Below are 16,854 nucleotides of genomic sequence, written 5' to 3'. Positions count from 1 at the left end.
CAGGGCAACCTTTGAACTCCTCATCATCTTTCTCAAATCATACCGGAACATTCATGCAGTGTATACTTTTATTGCCATGAACAGATCTACTTGATGTTGGTAGATTGTTCACACCAAATCAATGTCCAGATGAATGACTGGACAAAGTGGGTTTCCTGGCAGAACATTGCCAAAAGCAACACCATCCATCGGCTTGATGTTTCCCTACAATGCATCCTGATGCCCTTTTTTGCTAGGTAAATGACGAACCTATCTACATGATGTAACAGGAAATTAAATTTCATGGTTCCAGATGAGCTTCTTCTGTTGAGCCATGTTCCATTTCCAATGCTTGAATGTACATTGTAGACTCTTCCAAATGACAAGGGATAGCATGACAACTCTGGTCTGCGTAGCACAGTTCCATTTGCAATAGGGTTCAATGCACTGTGTCATATTTGCTGACACAACCATCATTACATTTTCCTGCAATTTGTACAAGATTATAGCCATATTCACCCTATTGCATTGATGGGTCTTGGCCCTGTACCACCCAATCAGCATTTTGAGCGTTTTTCCTCCTTGCACCACTGTTGGTAGATACCACTTAGAGTTGACTTTGATCATCCCACAAGCCTTGCCGTTTCGAAAATGCTTTGACCCAGTCATCTAGCTGTAACAATTTGTTGTATACACCTGCAGGTTAAGTACAAGTTTCTAATATCGGCTCACTGTCTAATTTGTCTCTGACCTGGACAGTCATTTGCTACTGTATATATATGGGGTTGGTCATAATAATTTAGCTCATGACTGTATATCAAGTGAAGAGAAGTAATTTTTTCCAGTGGTTTTATCTAAAGAAGGACTTATCTCCGCTTCTCCAAAACCATAAGATAAATTATTTGATCTTGTATTTCTCTGTTGGCGACTCCCTTTTTCCTTTAATTACATTGCCTCCATTGCATGTTATGGAGGCAATGTGTGAAGGCTTTGCTTTTTGTCACTTGTCTGACAAACATAACACAGAAGATGTTGTTATGAGCACTTTCATAGAACAGGAGAACCTAATTCTGATGCCAAAAAGGGAAACACATTGTGGTGACAAATTGTTAAATATGGCCAAAATGCTCCTGGAAAAACTAATTTGACACAAAATTGGGATTAATGCTTTATCTACTGCTTAATGTGTACCTATTGTGTTCAAAGCAACATTAGTGGCTTTCTCAAATACAGCTATTGAAAGTATTAGCAGTTACAGTATGACAATGTGCAAGTAAGCTGTAGACACCAGGAACCCTGTGCAATGTTCCAGCTTCATTTAAAGAAAGGAAGAAGGGAGCACAGAAGGTGAACTTGCTCCAGTTGCCAGGGCGCATTTCTTAGTTGCCATGGAGACCTGGAAACCTGTATTTGTCCATCCATATTCTGTTCACTCTTTCATTTTGTCATATTTTTTTTATCAGTCTTTCAAATGAATGCCTTCATAATTTCTAATACCATACTTAAAATCTACATTATTACATATTAGAATGACATGGCATTGTAGTCCAAATAAACTTGCAATAGCAGTGCTCCTCACAGTTGCTGTATTTTTTTTTTAACTAATTTCTTCCTTCATGCTAGTATGCTACCGCCTTACAGCTATTGCTGCTACAGCTCCCATGTTGTGGAATTTATGGCAATTAAAACCTTGTACAATTTAACTATATACAGATCTGGTCTTACACATAAAATCTTAGATTATGAGACAGTCAGGGTCTCCAGCAAGGTATCCAGTTTGAAAGTCGACAATAACCTTGTTGATGTTCATAACTTTGATATGGTTTAAACTAACAATAGGTACCAGGTCAACATCCTCAGACTGTTCACACAATATTGTCATGTGAAATGTTGACAGTTAGGTTAGTCTTCAAAGGAGATGCGGGGCCCGGGGGTAGGGGGTTCAGTCATTTGTGTATGGTTTAGGTATGGGGGGGGGGGGGCTGCAGTTAGGGACGGGGAGAAAATCTCAATGGAATGAAACAACACCAGTCTGCACCGGAAGTCACAGGACCTAGAAAAAGATGTTGGAGCTGCTGCCATCAGAAGAAGCTAAATGGCCACTAGACCGCCAATGACGGTTTGTTGGCCGTTCATTATGTTGACATATTATCTAGATAGACATGGTGGAAGTTCAACCCTGACATTCTCCTGTGGGCCTGATGACTGTTGAAATAACTGGGAGCACATTATACCATGGTCCTTCTACATGGAGGTTTAGTCTGTGGCTATCATTAGCTAATATGTAGAAGTTAAAATGAACTGGAAACACAATGAAATAACAATAGGCACCAGGAGAGTAACCGGTATGTAGACTGTGATTAGTGATTGTGGTATATAGACTGTGATTACTGCACATGGTATATTGCAGTCTGCACCATGTCTGGAAAAAGGGATTCTGTTCTGAGATTTAAAGAGCCCCGCGGCTTGGAGGAGTCCTACATGCATCAAACCCTCCCATCAACTGCATCTGTGACCCCCACCCTCCTCCGGCTACAAACCCCCCCACATACACACACCACCACCGCAGCACCTACAACCCCCTTCTCCCAAAACAGGTACCATAGACCCCCCTCCCCATTGTTAAATAGGTTGAACCCCCCTATCCAACGCATCCCTGATCCCACCTCCCCATCCGCACATGTTCCCCTCTCCTGCTTACTCCCTCCCAATACACAACCCTCCTTCACACAGGTTAAGCTTTTGCTCTCCCCTCACAGCTCCAAACCCTTCTACCATATGCATGGCACCCCCTGCCTCCTATAACTGTCACCCCTGCACCTTCCTACTGCAACCATACAACTGACATCCCTGCATTTTCCAGCTCTGCACCCTTCTCCCCTGTTCCTGCCAACATAGGCAAAACTGGGGGGTGGTCTGGGGGTGCACTGGCTGGGCATTTGTCTCTCCTTATCACCCTTGGATTTTTCTCTTGTTAAAGCTCAATACATCTACCCCACTATGGGCAGTATTCAATGAGGCTGATTCGCCATGTTCTACAGCAAATGTTTGCTATTTTCGTGCTCTAAGGTGAATCTTTTTACTGAAAAAGTGATTCACCCTATTCAACGTTCACTGTTCGCAGACGGCGAACAGTGAATGACGGACAATTCGCTGTCTGATAGTCCCCTGCCAGCTCTCCCGGGGGGCAGCTTCTGTTGCCTGTGTCCACGGGAGCCCTTCTTTTGCTCCACAGTTTCCGGCTCATGTAGGGAGGCTTCCATCTCCCTGCCTGCCGCCATCCACCAGCTCCCTGCAGCGTTTGCCATTGAATAGGGTGACAGGGAGGGCTGGCAGCGAATGCTCCTGTCCTCCGGAACACGGCGACTGTGCAGCGAATTCTAAACTCTCTGCACATGCCGAGTATTCTCATTGAATACTGCCCTATGATGTAGAGGCAATTCATTGATTTATGCAGACATTGGATAGACTACAATTTGTTCCATGTTTACAGAACATTGGGGAAGATGTATTAAGCCTTAAAGAAATAAACACATGGGTAATTAAGAGTAAATAATAAACGCCCAGCCAATCGGCTCCTAACTGACACATTATAGGCTGTGTTTGAAAATATCAGTTAGGGGCTGACTGGCTGGACATTTATCACTAGTGTTTATCTCTTTTTAAGGCTTAATACATCTGCCCCAGTATTATAAAGATTTTTTCTAAACCTTTACTTTCATAAGGCCTACTGAATAAGTACAGATTGTGAGAGATGATCGGTACCAAAAAACTGACATTTCAGGAACAAATCTGATGTTAATGTCTCTCTTAAGGCCCACACACACGGAGCTGGAAGCTGCTCAGCAATCTCGTTTGAGTGGCTTTCAGCTTGAAAGCTGCCCAGTGTGTTCGAGTGTGTACGCGGTGAGCGCTGATATACAATCCCGCATCATCGCTGGCCCCGCCACTCATCTGCTGGTATCACCACAGATGAGTGATGGGGTGGACGGCATTCCATGGAATCCTGCTATGGAAACGGGGCGAAAAACGCTCCATGTGTACGTTTCTCAGCCCAGTGAATTTCCCCATCACAATTATACACGATGGGCAAAAAATGCCCAGTCTGTATGGACATTAAGTGGGTTGGCAGTCTGAGATATGATGAGACAAAGAATATTGATTAACAATTTAAATGTTTTTAATGATCTGTTGAGTTTTTTTATGTTTAAGAAAAAAAAATTAGTTTTTGAATGTATTAAGGATGGTAACAAGGAATTTGAGATGGACTTTTGCAAAGTGATGTCAACTTTCAGTGATAAGCTTTTTCCTAAAGTTCTGATTAACCAGCACTGACATGCAGAGAGAAGCACAACCACACACTTCAGTCTCAAGAACAACCTGTCAAATTGATGGATATATTTTTTAGATTTGGATTTATTTCCACTTTTAGCCAGGCAGTGTGAACAAAGGATGAAATATATCTAGAATATGGTCGTCTTTTTTGCTATAATTGTAAGTGGGCGGAAAGCTGTGTTACTTTGTAAGGTATATTTTCTTTATTAGAACATAAAAAAAAGTAATAAGTGGAAAGTAGCACAATGCCGCTGGGTCATGACATTTCTGTTAATTTGCTGATTCTGTATTTTGTAATGTTGGCTACCTGCTCTAAATAGCATTTCTTATGCATAGGATACAGTGATAGATTGAACAGTTATTGCATGGGATACACATGGTACTAATAATCTACCTACAGAATTTGGGGTAAAGGTCTAGTTAGTATCTAAAGCCTCATGTTCTGTTTCCAAGATAACCTTTTGCAAAACTAGTTTCTTCCAACATTGTTGATACTCTTTTTTTTTTGCTGCATAGGATTATGGGTTTAGGCCAGTGGTTCCCAACCCTGGTCCTCAAGTACCCCCAACAGTGCATGTTTTCCAGGTCACCCAGCAGGTGCACAGATTATTCAGGCACATTTTAAAAGATCCACAGGTGGAGCTAATTACATCACTTGTGATTCTGTGTGGCGACCTGCAAAACATGCACTGTTGGGGGTACTTGAGGACCAGGGTTGGGAACCACTGGTTTAGGCTACTGTTGCTGGCATTTAAATGCTGCAACAATGGCAGTTTGCACCCTTCTCTGTCAATTGTGTTCCCACCTAAATGTTAATTGATTGCTATAGATTCTACTGTTTGGCTCAACATATGAATTAAGGGGCCTATACATCTAGCAAATATCGGCAATTCCCCATTCTGCCGATGATTGGGTGAGGGGATTGGAGAAATCCTCTGTTTGCCAAATCTAACCAATAAATGATCTTAATTGGTGAGTGTGGGATTTTTAATAGGCAGTATTTCAGTATTTCCCTGATAAATCAAACCATCATCAATGTCCTCAAATTGAATCTGGTGATATATGGGAGCAAATGACCATCTACCATTTGCTATCAAAAACTGGAAAGCAGACAGTGGTCATTCATACAAACTGATTCAAATCAATTTGATTTAACAAATTTATACTAGCAATCATTTTTGTCTGATGTCCGGTATTTGGGAGCAAAGTGTTGATTGTCATATTCTCCCATATATTACAAGATTTCATTATATGTGTGCCCAGCTTTATATGCCCAATTGGTACAGGGTTTAATTGTTTTGGGGAAAAAAAAACAATTCAAAATTCAAGTTTAGATGTAAACGTCAGTTACTTTACGTCCGTTTAACTAGTAACTACAACTGAACACTAGCACAGGGTAGAAATCGTTTTTTTGTGTTTCCAATATCGCTTTATGAATTCAAATTGATCCATAGCTTTTTTGGGGTTGTAATCATTTGTCAGTTTGACATTTGAAATCTGTCAACTTGTCCAAAGATATATATATATTTTTAGTAAAGGAATATGAATTGGTAATATGAAGTAATTAAAACAGCAAAAAAAAAAAAAAAAAGTTTTTTAGATTGGAATAATGTGAATTATATTAGAAGGCTAATGCCATAATTGAGTTGTTTCATGTTGTTAATGTGCATATGGTTTTTAGTTTGTCATTATTTATAGAAAATCTTGAATTTATTTTTCTGAAGGTTTAATAGTAGTTAAAACTAAACAAAAGATTAGTTTCCATGGATACCCTTTTGTAAAATCTAGGGAGGAGGTGTTCTGAATTATGTGAATTTATCTATAATTATCCTCACAAGACGTGTGTTGTATATGTAGTGTTGTGGCGATTTTTATTTTTTATTATTGAAATTATTTACAGATGAAAGCCGATGAAGGCATTAGGTTGACATTCCTTATTCTGTTTTAACGTCATTCCACAGACTTTTCTAAGTCATTCTCTCCAGGATTTAGAGTGGGTGACTTATTTGATTTAATTTTTTTCCTTTTAAATTTCAGTGTAACTTTTTCTCTAACCATTGGGTCACTGTCCTGCTGGAATAGAAATATGCTTTTGAGTCCTCGGGGGTAGATTTATTATTAGGCGATCAGGGGAATATGCGCTATAGCCGAGCAGGTGTCTATCGTGTGGCGCTGTGGGGCAGGAGGCATAGCGCAGCTACAATATTTCGAAGTGCGCGCCTGCCACCTGCCTAATTTATGAACGGTCAGCATCGCTGACCGTTCCGCCACCTGCAGCTATTGACTTTGACAGCTGCAGGCGGCGATGCCCTATGCCCAAAGCAGGGACAGCGCTGTCCCTGCTGCTGGCTCTGAGCTGCGCTGGGGATCTCACGAGATTAACGAGATCCCGCGCATGCGCAGTCAGTCGGCCAGGGGGGGAGGAGACGGCGGCGCATCAGTATTAACTAATGCACTGTCTCCAGGAGGGGACATCGCCGGAGGGGGGAGATAACACTCCCCCGCTTCGGCCGGCAAGATGTTGATACATCTTGTCTGAGTCCCCTCCTACTTCGCCTCGCTAATGAGGCAAAGCAGGAACTGTTATAGCGGCGCGTTTAGCTCAGTCTTATACATTTTTACAAGATTTCAGATCCTGGAGTCACTCTATATTAACCAGCTTTCAATCCCCCAATCCCTTTTTTTCTGTTCTTCTCAATATCATTATCTTCTGACTGCCATGCTTAATGGTAGTCATGTACTTTGGATAACATACAGTGTTAAAGCTCACAGTGCAAAACTTGGTACTGAAGCCAAAAAGGGTAATATTTTATGACCCTGTAGACTCCTCTACTTGGTATGTGGCCCTCCCCACATGTTTCTTCCAAAACTGAATGGGATATTTCATTTTTGCCACCATCTTGTAGTGTAAAGTGCCCAGACTACAGAGTGCCTTGGTAAATAATCTCTCATCTTTGCAATATAATACTGTCATTTTGATGCTCTACCGGTGATGTCACTTATCCATTGATGTATGAATGCTTAGTTTTGTGGGTAAATTACAGCAAAAAACATGTGGTTTTTTTTTTTTCCCCCATGAGCGTACACTGCGTGCAACCCTTATTTCCAATAAAACTGTATCGGCTGATCTTTTTGTTTTCCCCCAGGCTCTGAAATAGTTAGCTGCTGCATACAAAAGGGTGCCCTAAATCACAATGAATGCTAAATAATAAATGATTACTGAACATAAAATCCAGAATAGTCCAGTGTGATCTAAAATTTGTGACACACAGAATACTTGTGGTAAGTGCAGGAAATGGACAAAGTGGGTAAAAGATTCAATAGACAACCCACTAAAGTCATAGCACAGTACCTAAGCAAGCTATGCTGCTTTCAGCCTTATTAAGTGGTCTGAATCCAACCACATTAAGTCATTCACATAAGCCCTCACAGTGCTGATCATGATGCTAAGTTCCTGAGTGAAAGTGGAAGATTAGTAATGTACATTCAACCAGTGTAAACCATGGAAATGTTTTGAGATGTAGCAGATGCCTCAATCTGTCCCTGTTACTATCCCAATCTCTATTCATATTCCAGACACATGAATTTTCCATTTCTCTATGTGGACTTGAAACTCATAAGTACATTAGATTCACCCTCATTTGTTTTACAATAGAAACTTATTTCTAACTAAATATTGCATTATTAAGTAACACTTAAGTGGACCATAGAAGGCTCTAAAGCAGACACGTCCAACTTGCGGCCCTCCAGCTGTTGTGAAACTACACATCCCAGCATGCCTTGCCATCGTTTTAGAATTCCCTACTATCAAAACTGTGGCAAAGCCTTCTGGGATGTGTAGTTTCACAACAGCTGGAGGGCCACAGGTTGGACATGCCTGCTCTAAAGTAACCTTTATGTGCAGAGCACCATCTTGCTCCATTGAGCATGCATGTAAGAGTTGGCACAGGGGGCATTGTCCAAAACATTTGGGTGACATATGGGGTTATTCAATATGTAGTAAATATCTAGTCAAAATGCCAGTGTTCTAATCAGAGAACACGGGTTCGCACGGATCGCCCCATACACACACTGAAACGTGAGTATGGGTGATCTAGCAAGCCCTGTGTGCTGAGCGATCTGACTAGACTAGCGCGCTCAGCACACCGTGTGTATGAGCCTTTACAGTTACTGACTTGCTGCTTTGGAGTGCAGTGCAACAGGTTTGAATTATACATTCCGGTCGGCACTTGAGGCGAGGCGCTTACTGTGGTGCTGCACTGGGGTGCTTTTGTTTTTTAAATTGGGTGGAGTGGCGCTTTTTAGATTGTGACCATGTTAAAACAGAATCCTTTTTGTGTTCAATTTTAAATCAACTTATTTATAATCCAATCAAGTAGCTTTCACAGGATCAGGTTGTGTTTACTGAAGTACATAACAGGTTTTTTATAGTGAGAGACATTTGTGATGAGTCACTTGATTCTTGGTTTGTGGGTTGGCTTACCTGCACTTTACTTGTTAAGTCATGTAGCTTTCCTCCAGGCAAATCACACACACATGCATACTCTGCATCTGTTGTTGACTTTGAGTATATTCCAGCATTCTCCTATATAAATAAAGATGTGAATAGCCATCTGATCTTTACCAGTGTTTCTATACTCTCGGCCTAGGAGACTGCTAATAGTAGATATTTTACAAATCAAACTAACAAATTGGTCATTGGAATGGTGCATTGAGTCTGTCACGGGGCGGTTGTTTTTTCTGTTGTTATTCGTAATGTGATTGTTTCCTCACAGAGTTTCGTTGTCAACAGTATGAATTCCCATGCCCATTAACTAAAGCTGGATACACACTAGACAACACAACAAATTATGCAATGAAGACAATTTAATTCCCTGGAACTCGCACAAATGATATAGTGCGTGCACACGGAGCGATTTTTACAATGTTGTTGAGTGGCCACATCCAGCAGCATGTTCTTGTTGACGATATAGTCAGGATTATACTGCGTGTACGACAGAGTGGGTCGCTAATGACCTGCACAAGTATACTTAACTATTTAAAGGGGGTATTCAATTTTTTGTAGGGTGAATAAGATTCATCCTAATCAGTCACTGTGCCGATTTTGCACCTGGGTGAAATTCTTACACTCTTGAAAAACGCGTGGATCAGAAATTTGCCATGACTCACCGTGCTTTTGTCAAATTCGTAGCCATTTTCGTCCTATTTAGCGGCCATTTTCACAAATGCCGATTTGAATAAAAAAATTAAACGGCATGGGCAAAAACATCAGTTATTAAATACTGATTGTCGAATCATTGCCATTTGGCTAAAAAAAAATCATCAAGGATTGACTACCTCCCATAGTATATGCACATGAGCCAATATGCACAATAATTCTGTTAACAAATATCGTTAAAAATATTGTGCATATTGTCTAATATATCGTTTAGTGTGTACGCACCACAAAGCTTGTACTTTCCAATAACTTAATTTTATTTTAACTAGTAAAATTCCTACTTAAAATCTTTTGGTACTTGTGAGTTATCCGGGCGCCCGATTTTTTGATTGTATGCCTTAAGTTAAGGCATACAATCAGATGCGATGCGATGCGATATCGCATCGCATCGCATGCGACCATCCGATGCGATGACCCGATTTTTCCATAGGAATCAATGTTAAAATGATTCCTATGGAAAAAGGGGTCCTTTTCATACCCCTACTATCCAAGTGGGCATGGAGTTGGATATAAACTTGTGGCGAGCGTAGCGAGCCACCGAGCCCGAAGCGTGGCGAGCGAAGCGAGCCCCGCGAGGGGACGGTATTCCGTGTCCCCTCGCGGGGCTCGCCACGCTTCGGGCTCGGTGGCTCGCTACGCTCGCCACAGGTTTATATCCAACTCCATGCCCACTTGGATAGTAGGGGTATGAAAAGGACCCCTTTTTCACATTGAATTCCATGTTAAAATGGACTCAGTCCATTTTAACATTGATTCCTATGGAAAAATCGGGTCATCGCATCGCATCGCATCGCATCCGATGGTCGCATGCGATGCGATGCGATGTCCCGATCCGACCCGATTTTGAAATCGGGCGCCCGGATAACTCACAAGTACCAATCTTTTTTTTATTAGATATCTTTTATTAAGCTTCATTACAAACCACCTGTCATACTTTTTTTGTTTTTACCTGAAAAACATATCACTTGTTTATTGTCTCAGATGTTCCAATGCTATGCTGCCAGCTTCTGCCTAATCCCACTGACAATCCATTGTGATATTCTATTGTCATTGCAACCTAGACAGAAATCTGGCTTTTACCACTGCATTTATTATACCAGAGATAATTAAACTAAAGTTTTGCTCTAAAGTTGAGACTTGTAGATAAAAACCTTAGTAATACCAATATCTGTATATCTAAAAATAAAAATTATTAGAGAAATATAGGGGGATATTCAATCTTGGGTCACGGCTGTCGAGCTGGTCTGACAGCGGTGACCCTGTCCTGTTCTCGGTCTGCTCGACAGAGAATTTGCAGGCGGGATTCAATGTCCCACCTACAGCAGGACGAGAAGGGGGCGTGGCCGCAAGCTGCGGCCGGGAAGAGGCGAGATGCAGCTGGGAGCTCATCAGTTCCCAGCCCGGGAGATGGCTGCGGGAGATTGAATACCCACTATAGTCTTTCTCTTTAGGATAATTATCCTTAATATGCATTTTTCTAAAAGAATGGTCTACCTTCTTTGGACATTGTATTCTTGTTTTGCAGGATCTATTGGTTTGATTATCTCTAGTTGGATGATTTTTCAAGTAAAGCATCTGCTGGATACATTCTTACAAATTTTAGCCAGATATACACATTTATTTGTAAAATAGACCAGGTAGGTCTATTGCATTTAGTAATTAGAAAAAATAAAAAGTCCACAGAGGTAGACCATTGTTTTTATGATGTAGCTTTAGCTTTAACACTTAGAGCCTGATTCTGTTTTGCTTGTTAAGCTGCAAACATTGCAGCTCACCAAGCATAAAAGTCAGTTTGAACTGAATGTTATTTGTGTGTGCCTGGCCGAAGACACGTTCGGCGGTTGACGTACTTGTACCCATGGGAATGCCCATCGTTTTCATGGGAATACCCATAAAACACTGGGTGGTCCCATCCAACCCCGTCCCTCCCTCCCCATTGCAAAAGGCCCGGCGAGTGTGTAACTTGTGGCGGTTGTTCGCTGCCCGGGTTTGCACATGTGCAGAAATGTGAGTGATCCAGAATTGGCCCCTTATTGTGTATTTCAACAAGGGGGAATCCAATTCATCACAATAACTAACCAGATGTGCAAAAGATTAGTTATACCCCTTTTCCCTCTACAAGCTGGGTCGCACCGTAGATTTTGTACCTGGCTACAACCTCGGTGCGACCCGGCTTGTGAATCCATTCACACTAGAGTCCCCACCCGGCATAATGCTGGGCGGGTGAAGTCATCGGGAGGTGGGGCTGGGGAGCATCTCCCAGCGCCGGCATTTCCCAGCACCGGCTTTTGCATTGTAGTGAATCTCCCAGCGCCGGCTTTTGCATTGTAGTGAACGGGACCTGGGTTGCATCGACCACGGTTACTCGTTTACACTACACAGTGACCTAGGTTGAACCCGTGTTCAGCCCAGGTTGCTAACTGGGTACAAATGCTGGGTCTCACGACCTGGATTATTTCTATAAGGAGCGTTTCCACCTGCCTAAAATCCCTTGTTTTGCGCACTCCAGTGCGAAAACCTGGGATATTTAGGCTAGTGGAAAAGGGGTATTACTGTACGGTTGTTCACTCAGAGGCACTTTTTTTTCCGCCTGGTATCACAATGAACTGTTAATGGACATTAACACATAGAATATGTATGGGATAAAACAGGCTGAAATCAGGGATTTCTGATAAAAAGTTCTGTTAACTGCAGCCTGTAGGATTTTACAATTGTAATTGAATAGGTGTAAATTACTACAGCTACTGTAATTGTCGTCGTCATCCCCCTTCAAAAAAAAAAAAAAGATTTGAAACATAACTTGCATGTCTGGCGACCAAGTCATTGTGAATTGGTTAATACAGTGCTGTCACAAATTGAAGGTCAATGCGTTGTTTTATGGCATATCCCTGAATTATTACTTTTTTGTAAAATACTGTTTAATGTTTTGAGTACAGCAAATGTATCTTCTTAACATGTATCTGGTAGTATACTAATATATTTCACAATGTTTGCAGGCAAAGCTGATGAACTACATTAGCAAACAGCTCCAGTGCAAGCTTCACGTGCCTCGTCCTGAGAGAACAGAGATGTTAAACAGTTATCCTAAAGTCAGTGACTGGTTGCACACTGTCCGTGTGAGAAATGAAGTTGTACAGGTGAGTGTACTTTTTCCATTGTCTATGTTTTCATTCCACTTGGCATACTTAGTATTTTGTTTGGTTTATCAGTGTTGTAGTTTAAACTGGTTTTAGTATCTGCTCTTCTTCCTGGTTTGCTGCAAGTTTGAGTTTATATCCTTTTAAATGTTTGTTTTTACATTTATTTTAGTCCTATAATTTAGAAAGGAATACTTCTGTGGTTTTCAAATTGATTTTGTTGTGTTCATTTTCTGTAGTAGTAAACCATGTCTCTATTAAAGTATGGCCTATTGAACATGTATGTTACCAAGATTGGGCTACCACTTGCATCGCTGTCTCTCTTCCCTTCTCCCCAGCATTCAAGCAGTTCAAGTGGCCAATTATAGTAATATAGACCCAATTCTGAAATTGTATCTTCCTTAATATTTTCCAGCCCAGCTTTTTAACTTGTAGTGGATGTCTGGTGTACTGTAATATCAATTTCAACTATAATTGTTCAAATATGAAGCATCTAGTCCTGTTTGTGTTTTTGTCACGCAAATGTCTTCTGTGTATTTCTACTCTGCTCTGCTAATCAGGGGTAAAGCTTTACAGTCATTTAACAAAATGGCAGCTCACACGAATAGCGCTAGCACAAGTAGGAGTACTGGCTATTTGCCATTCGCTGTTGCTGAAATAATTAATTCATGAAATTGTTAAGGCATCTATCCCTTCTCTGCTCGCCATGGTTTCCATTGCTGCCAGAGACCATTGTATATATAACCTGGGAAGTTGCTTACATTCATTTTTATTAATGATGGGTCTGTCTTTCGTCTGTATTTCAACAAGATCTAGAGTAATCGTTGCCTACCTGGCAGCCACGATAATTGGGGGACACCAATTATGCATTGACAGTGCTCTATAAAATGCTTTGCTAGTATGGTTGTCAAATTTGAACATATCACTGTGGGCGGGATGTACTAAAGGGAAAATGCGGTAAAACACTCGTTTTACCACATTTTCCTATGTATCAATACCTGTCCGCCCCATTTTCGCTAGGCAGGGTATCGCCACCCTCTGGCGATACCCTATAGAAGCCTATGGGCTTCTTTCACCGTCCGCGCGCGCCCCCCCCCTCCCATCCTCCTTTGATCTCCTCCTCCCCTTGGTGTCACAGCCGGGAGGACATCCGGCTTCAGGGGGGAGGAGGAGATGCAGGGGGACGCTGGCAGCCGCCGGGAGGTGACGGAGACCCCCGCAGACCACATCACAGGTATCGCGGGGGTCTCAGTCACCGCAACCCGAGGCTAGCCGCATATGTTAGTACATATGCGGCAGCATCGCGGTGGCTGCCATGCGAAGGGCGGCGATGTATATTAATACATCCCGCCCTGTGTGTTTACTTCTAGACATCTCTACATGAGAGGTAAAACCAATGGATTTGCAGGCAGGTATCATTGCAGAGAGTGTTTAAGCACAAATACTGTGAGGACATGCTGTCAGTGGCCAACATTTTATGTGTATAGGCACATGGCTGGTGTAATCTATAGTGTTTCTGGCTGGAACAACAATTATGGTAGATGGCTTTTTACAGTATGTTGCCTTTGGTGATCATAAAGTTATTATAATGCATGTGGTAAAACTTTGTAAATGTACAGTGTTTAGGGTGATAAGTGTTTTGGATGGAGTCTTAGTTATGCTGCTTTCCCACTGCAGACCAGTTTAAAGTACTGGTAATCTTAAATGATATTTAAAACGGGATTAGCATTCCCACTGCAGCAGATTACTGTTTTAAATACCATTTAAGTACCACTCCCAGTGCCTAACCCCCCCCCCCAAGTGTAAAGAGTGCCTAACCCCCCCTACCTGCCCTGTGCCCCCACCTCCCCTCCCCTTGTACTTACCTGCACGGGGATGCAGGGCAGTGGGGAGGCAGCGGGGGTCCATGCAGGGTCCAGGCAGTCCCAGTGCCTGATGAGAACTAGTAGTTCTCACTTTGCGCATATGTAATGAGTGCACGTGCATAATAATGAGCCGCTCTTTACATATGCACATATGTAATGAGCGGCTCATAATTATGCACATGCACTCATTACACATGCACAAAGTGAGAACTACTAGTTCTCATCAGGCACTGGACTGCCTGGAGGCTAAATAACGTTTAAGAGGCATTCCCACTGCCTCTTAAACGTTATTTTAACGTGTAGGACTCTGCTTTGAAAACGGGTTGAAATACCATTTAGCTTTAAATGGTATTTCAACTCTGGCACTTTCCCACTGCAGGAAAAAAAGGGTTTTATTCACTAGGAATAGTCAGGAGCCTGGTATTGAGCTGTATCTCCAGTAAAAGCTGCTGCTCAGGTGTGGGGGCAGTCACTCCCCACTCGTGGAAAAGGAGAGAAAAAGGCACGCACTAGGTGAGTCAAGCAGCGCTTAAATCAATGAATAATACCAAATGGTAGGAAAAATAGCAAAATTTACTGTTTAAAATGCATACAAGGTAATATAATACATAAATTACAGAAATAAAACCAGTATAATGAATCAGGTGGGGAAATAAACGTAAATTGGATTGAATAAAAATGATAATAATTAAATGAATCCCCGCCTCAATGGACACGTCTGAGTGAATTATTTATGGTCACTTTTTGGGGAACAGGTAAGTGCACATTACCAGTTGAGGATTAGATGTCCTTTGAAGGTAGCAGAACTGGGAGTCCTCACGATGTCTGTGGCTGAGTGGATTGCCACTGGAGGAAAGTAGCTCGCTTAGTGTTGTTCAGTCCTCTTATTAGGGGTGAGAGAATGTTTTTCTTGTCTCGAATCACCGGAGGGATAACTAAAGCGATGCACCTAGTAGATGTTTCTGCAATAATGTGGAGTGTGGCTTCCGTGCCCAGGAGTGGCTCTCACTGGTATGGATCTTGTTTACCATGAGTTCCTGAGCACAGTGTCCGCCATTAAAAGGTATCCACGGTGGGAAATCGTGATGGAATGGTGTCCACAAGAATGGAAGTAGTTCACAGCAATGTCCAGAGGCTGGCGTGGGTCACCCCAGAATGTGTGTTCCTGCATCCCCTCCTGGCGTCTGGCGATCCAACCGCCCGACCCAGCAAAGCTAAAAGGCGCTCTATCTGTATATTGCTGGCGCAAGCCAGCAATGAATAAGTCACCGTCACTACTGCTCACCAATGTATATAAAAAAACGGTAAGGTATATAAATTGCTGGTCGAGTCCAGCAAGGTATTTACATTACCGGCTTATTCCTATACAATGGTGGGCAGTGGTGCCAGTAATGTACATATGGAACCCTTGGAATTCAAACCCAGACCATTACGTAAATTGTCTTTTATATTGAAAGATCTTCAGCAAAGACTTTTGCCTCCTGAAAATCTCTTGCTCTTTGCGGATAATAGCTCGGTGTGTATGCACTACTTTGGTGACAGATATATCTATCACAGATTTTGGCAAAGTCTTTTGAAATGAAAATCTTCTAGTGTGTATGTGCCTTTAATTGGATGAGCCGTGATTACACTTCGATCCCACTGTGAACCACACAGGTGCTTCTGTAAACGCAGGTGCCCCCTCAGGGCTTGGAGCCCAGAGGCAGGCGACTCCATTGCCTCTGGGAATTACGCCCTCTTTCTGTACCTAATCCAAGTTCTCTTGGATTAGTGCACAGTAGAGAAGTAATGAACATCTTTGTAGGGAAGCATTTGACATACAGTAGTGTGTAAGTAGCGGACCGTTTGTTATGATGATCATGTTCCATTGGGTATACGGTGACTAGGTTGACAAGAGGAAGGTCGACAGTCATTAACTGAAGGTCGACAGGGGGTTAGGTCAACAGGGTCATTAGGGCGACACAAGCATTAGGTCAACATGCACAAGGTCGACAGTGAAAAGGCAGACATAGGGTATTTCACTTTTCCTGACATGTGCCGGTAGGCAGTATTCCATGCCCTACCATCCACTAGAGTGTGGTGGGAGAACAAAATAGTGTGCTGAGCATAGTGAGGCATCGCATCCGAAGCGTGGCGAGCGCAGCGGTGCATTTTTTCGGGACAAACAAAGTAAAAAACCCTTTTTCAATCTTTTGACTGTCGACCTTGTGCATATGGACCGGATGTTTGTGTCGACCTAATATCCCTGTCGACCTAACCCTATGTAGACATGTCATGTCGACTTTCAGTCATGTCGACCTTGATGCATGTTGACCTTCAG

General features: G+C 42.3%; 1 protein-coding gene across 1 annotated transcript in view; it reads left to right on the top strand.

Annotated features, from left to right (window-relative positions):
* The window catches only part of KSR1 (kinase suppressor of ras 1), a 204,794-nt gene that overhangs the window by 79,027 nt on the left and 108,913 nt on the right, over positions 1-16,854 (top strand). The window contains exon 2 of the mRNA XM_083174169.1: positions 12,529-12,669. Coding sequence (XP_083030295.1) covers positions 12,529-12,669 — 141 coding nt within the window. The remainder of the gene's footprint in view (positions 1-12,528; positions 12,670-16,854) is intronic.

This window comes from Crinia signifera, chromosome 2 (genome assembly GCF_055691185.1).
Source record: "Crinia signifera chromosome 2, ASM5569118v1, whole genome shotgun sequence".
NCBI classification, from domain to species: domain Eukaryota; kingdom Metazoa; phylum Chordata; class Amphibia; order Anura; family Myobatrachidae; genus Crinia; species Crinia signifera.
This window is presented reverse-complemented; position numbering and strand designations above follow the sequence as displayed.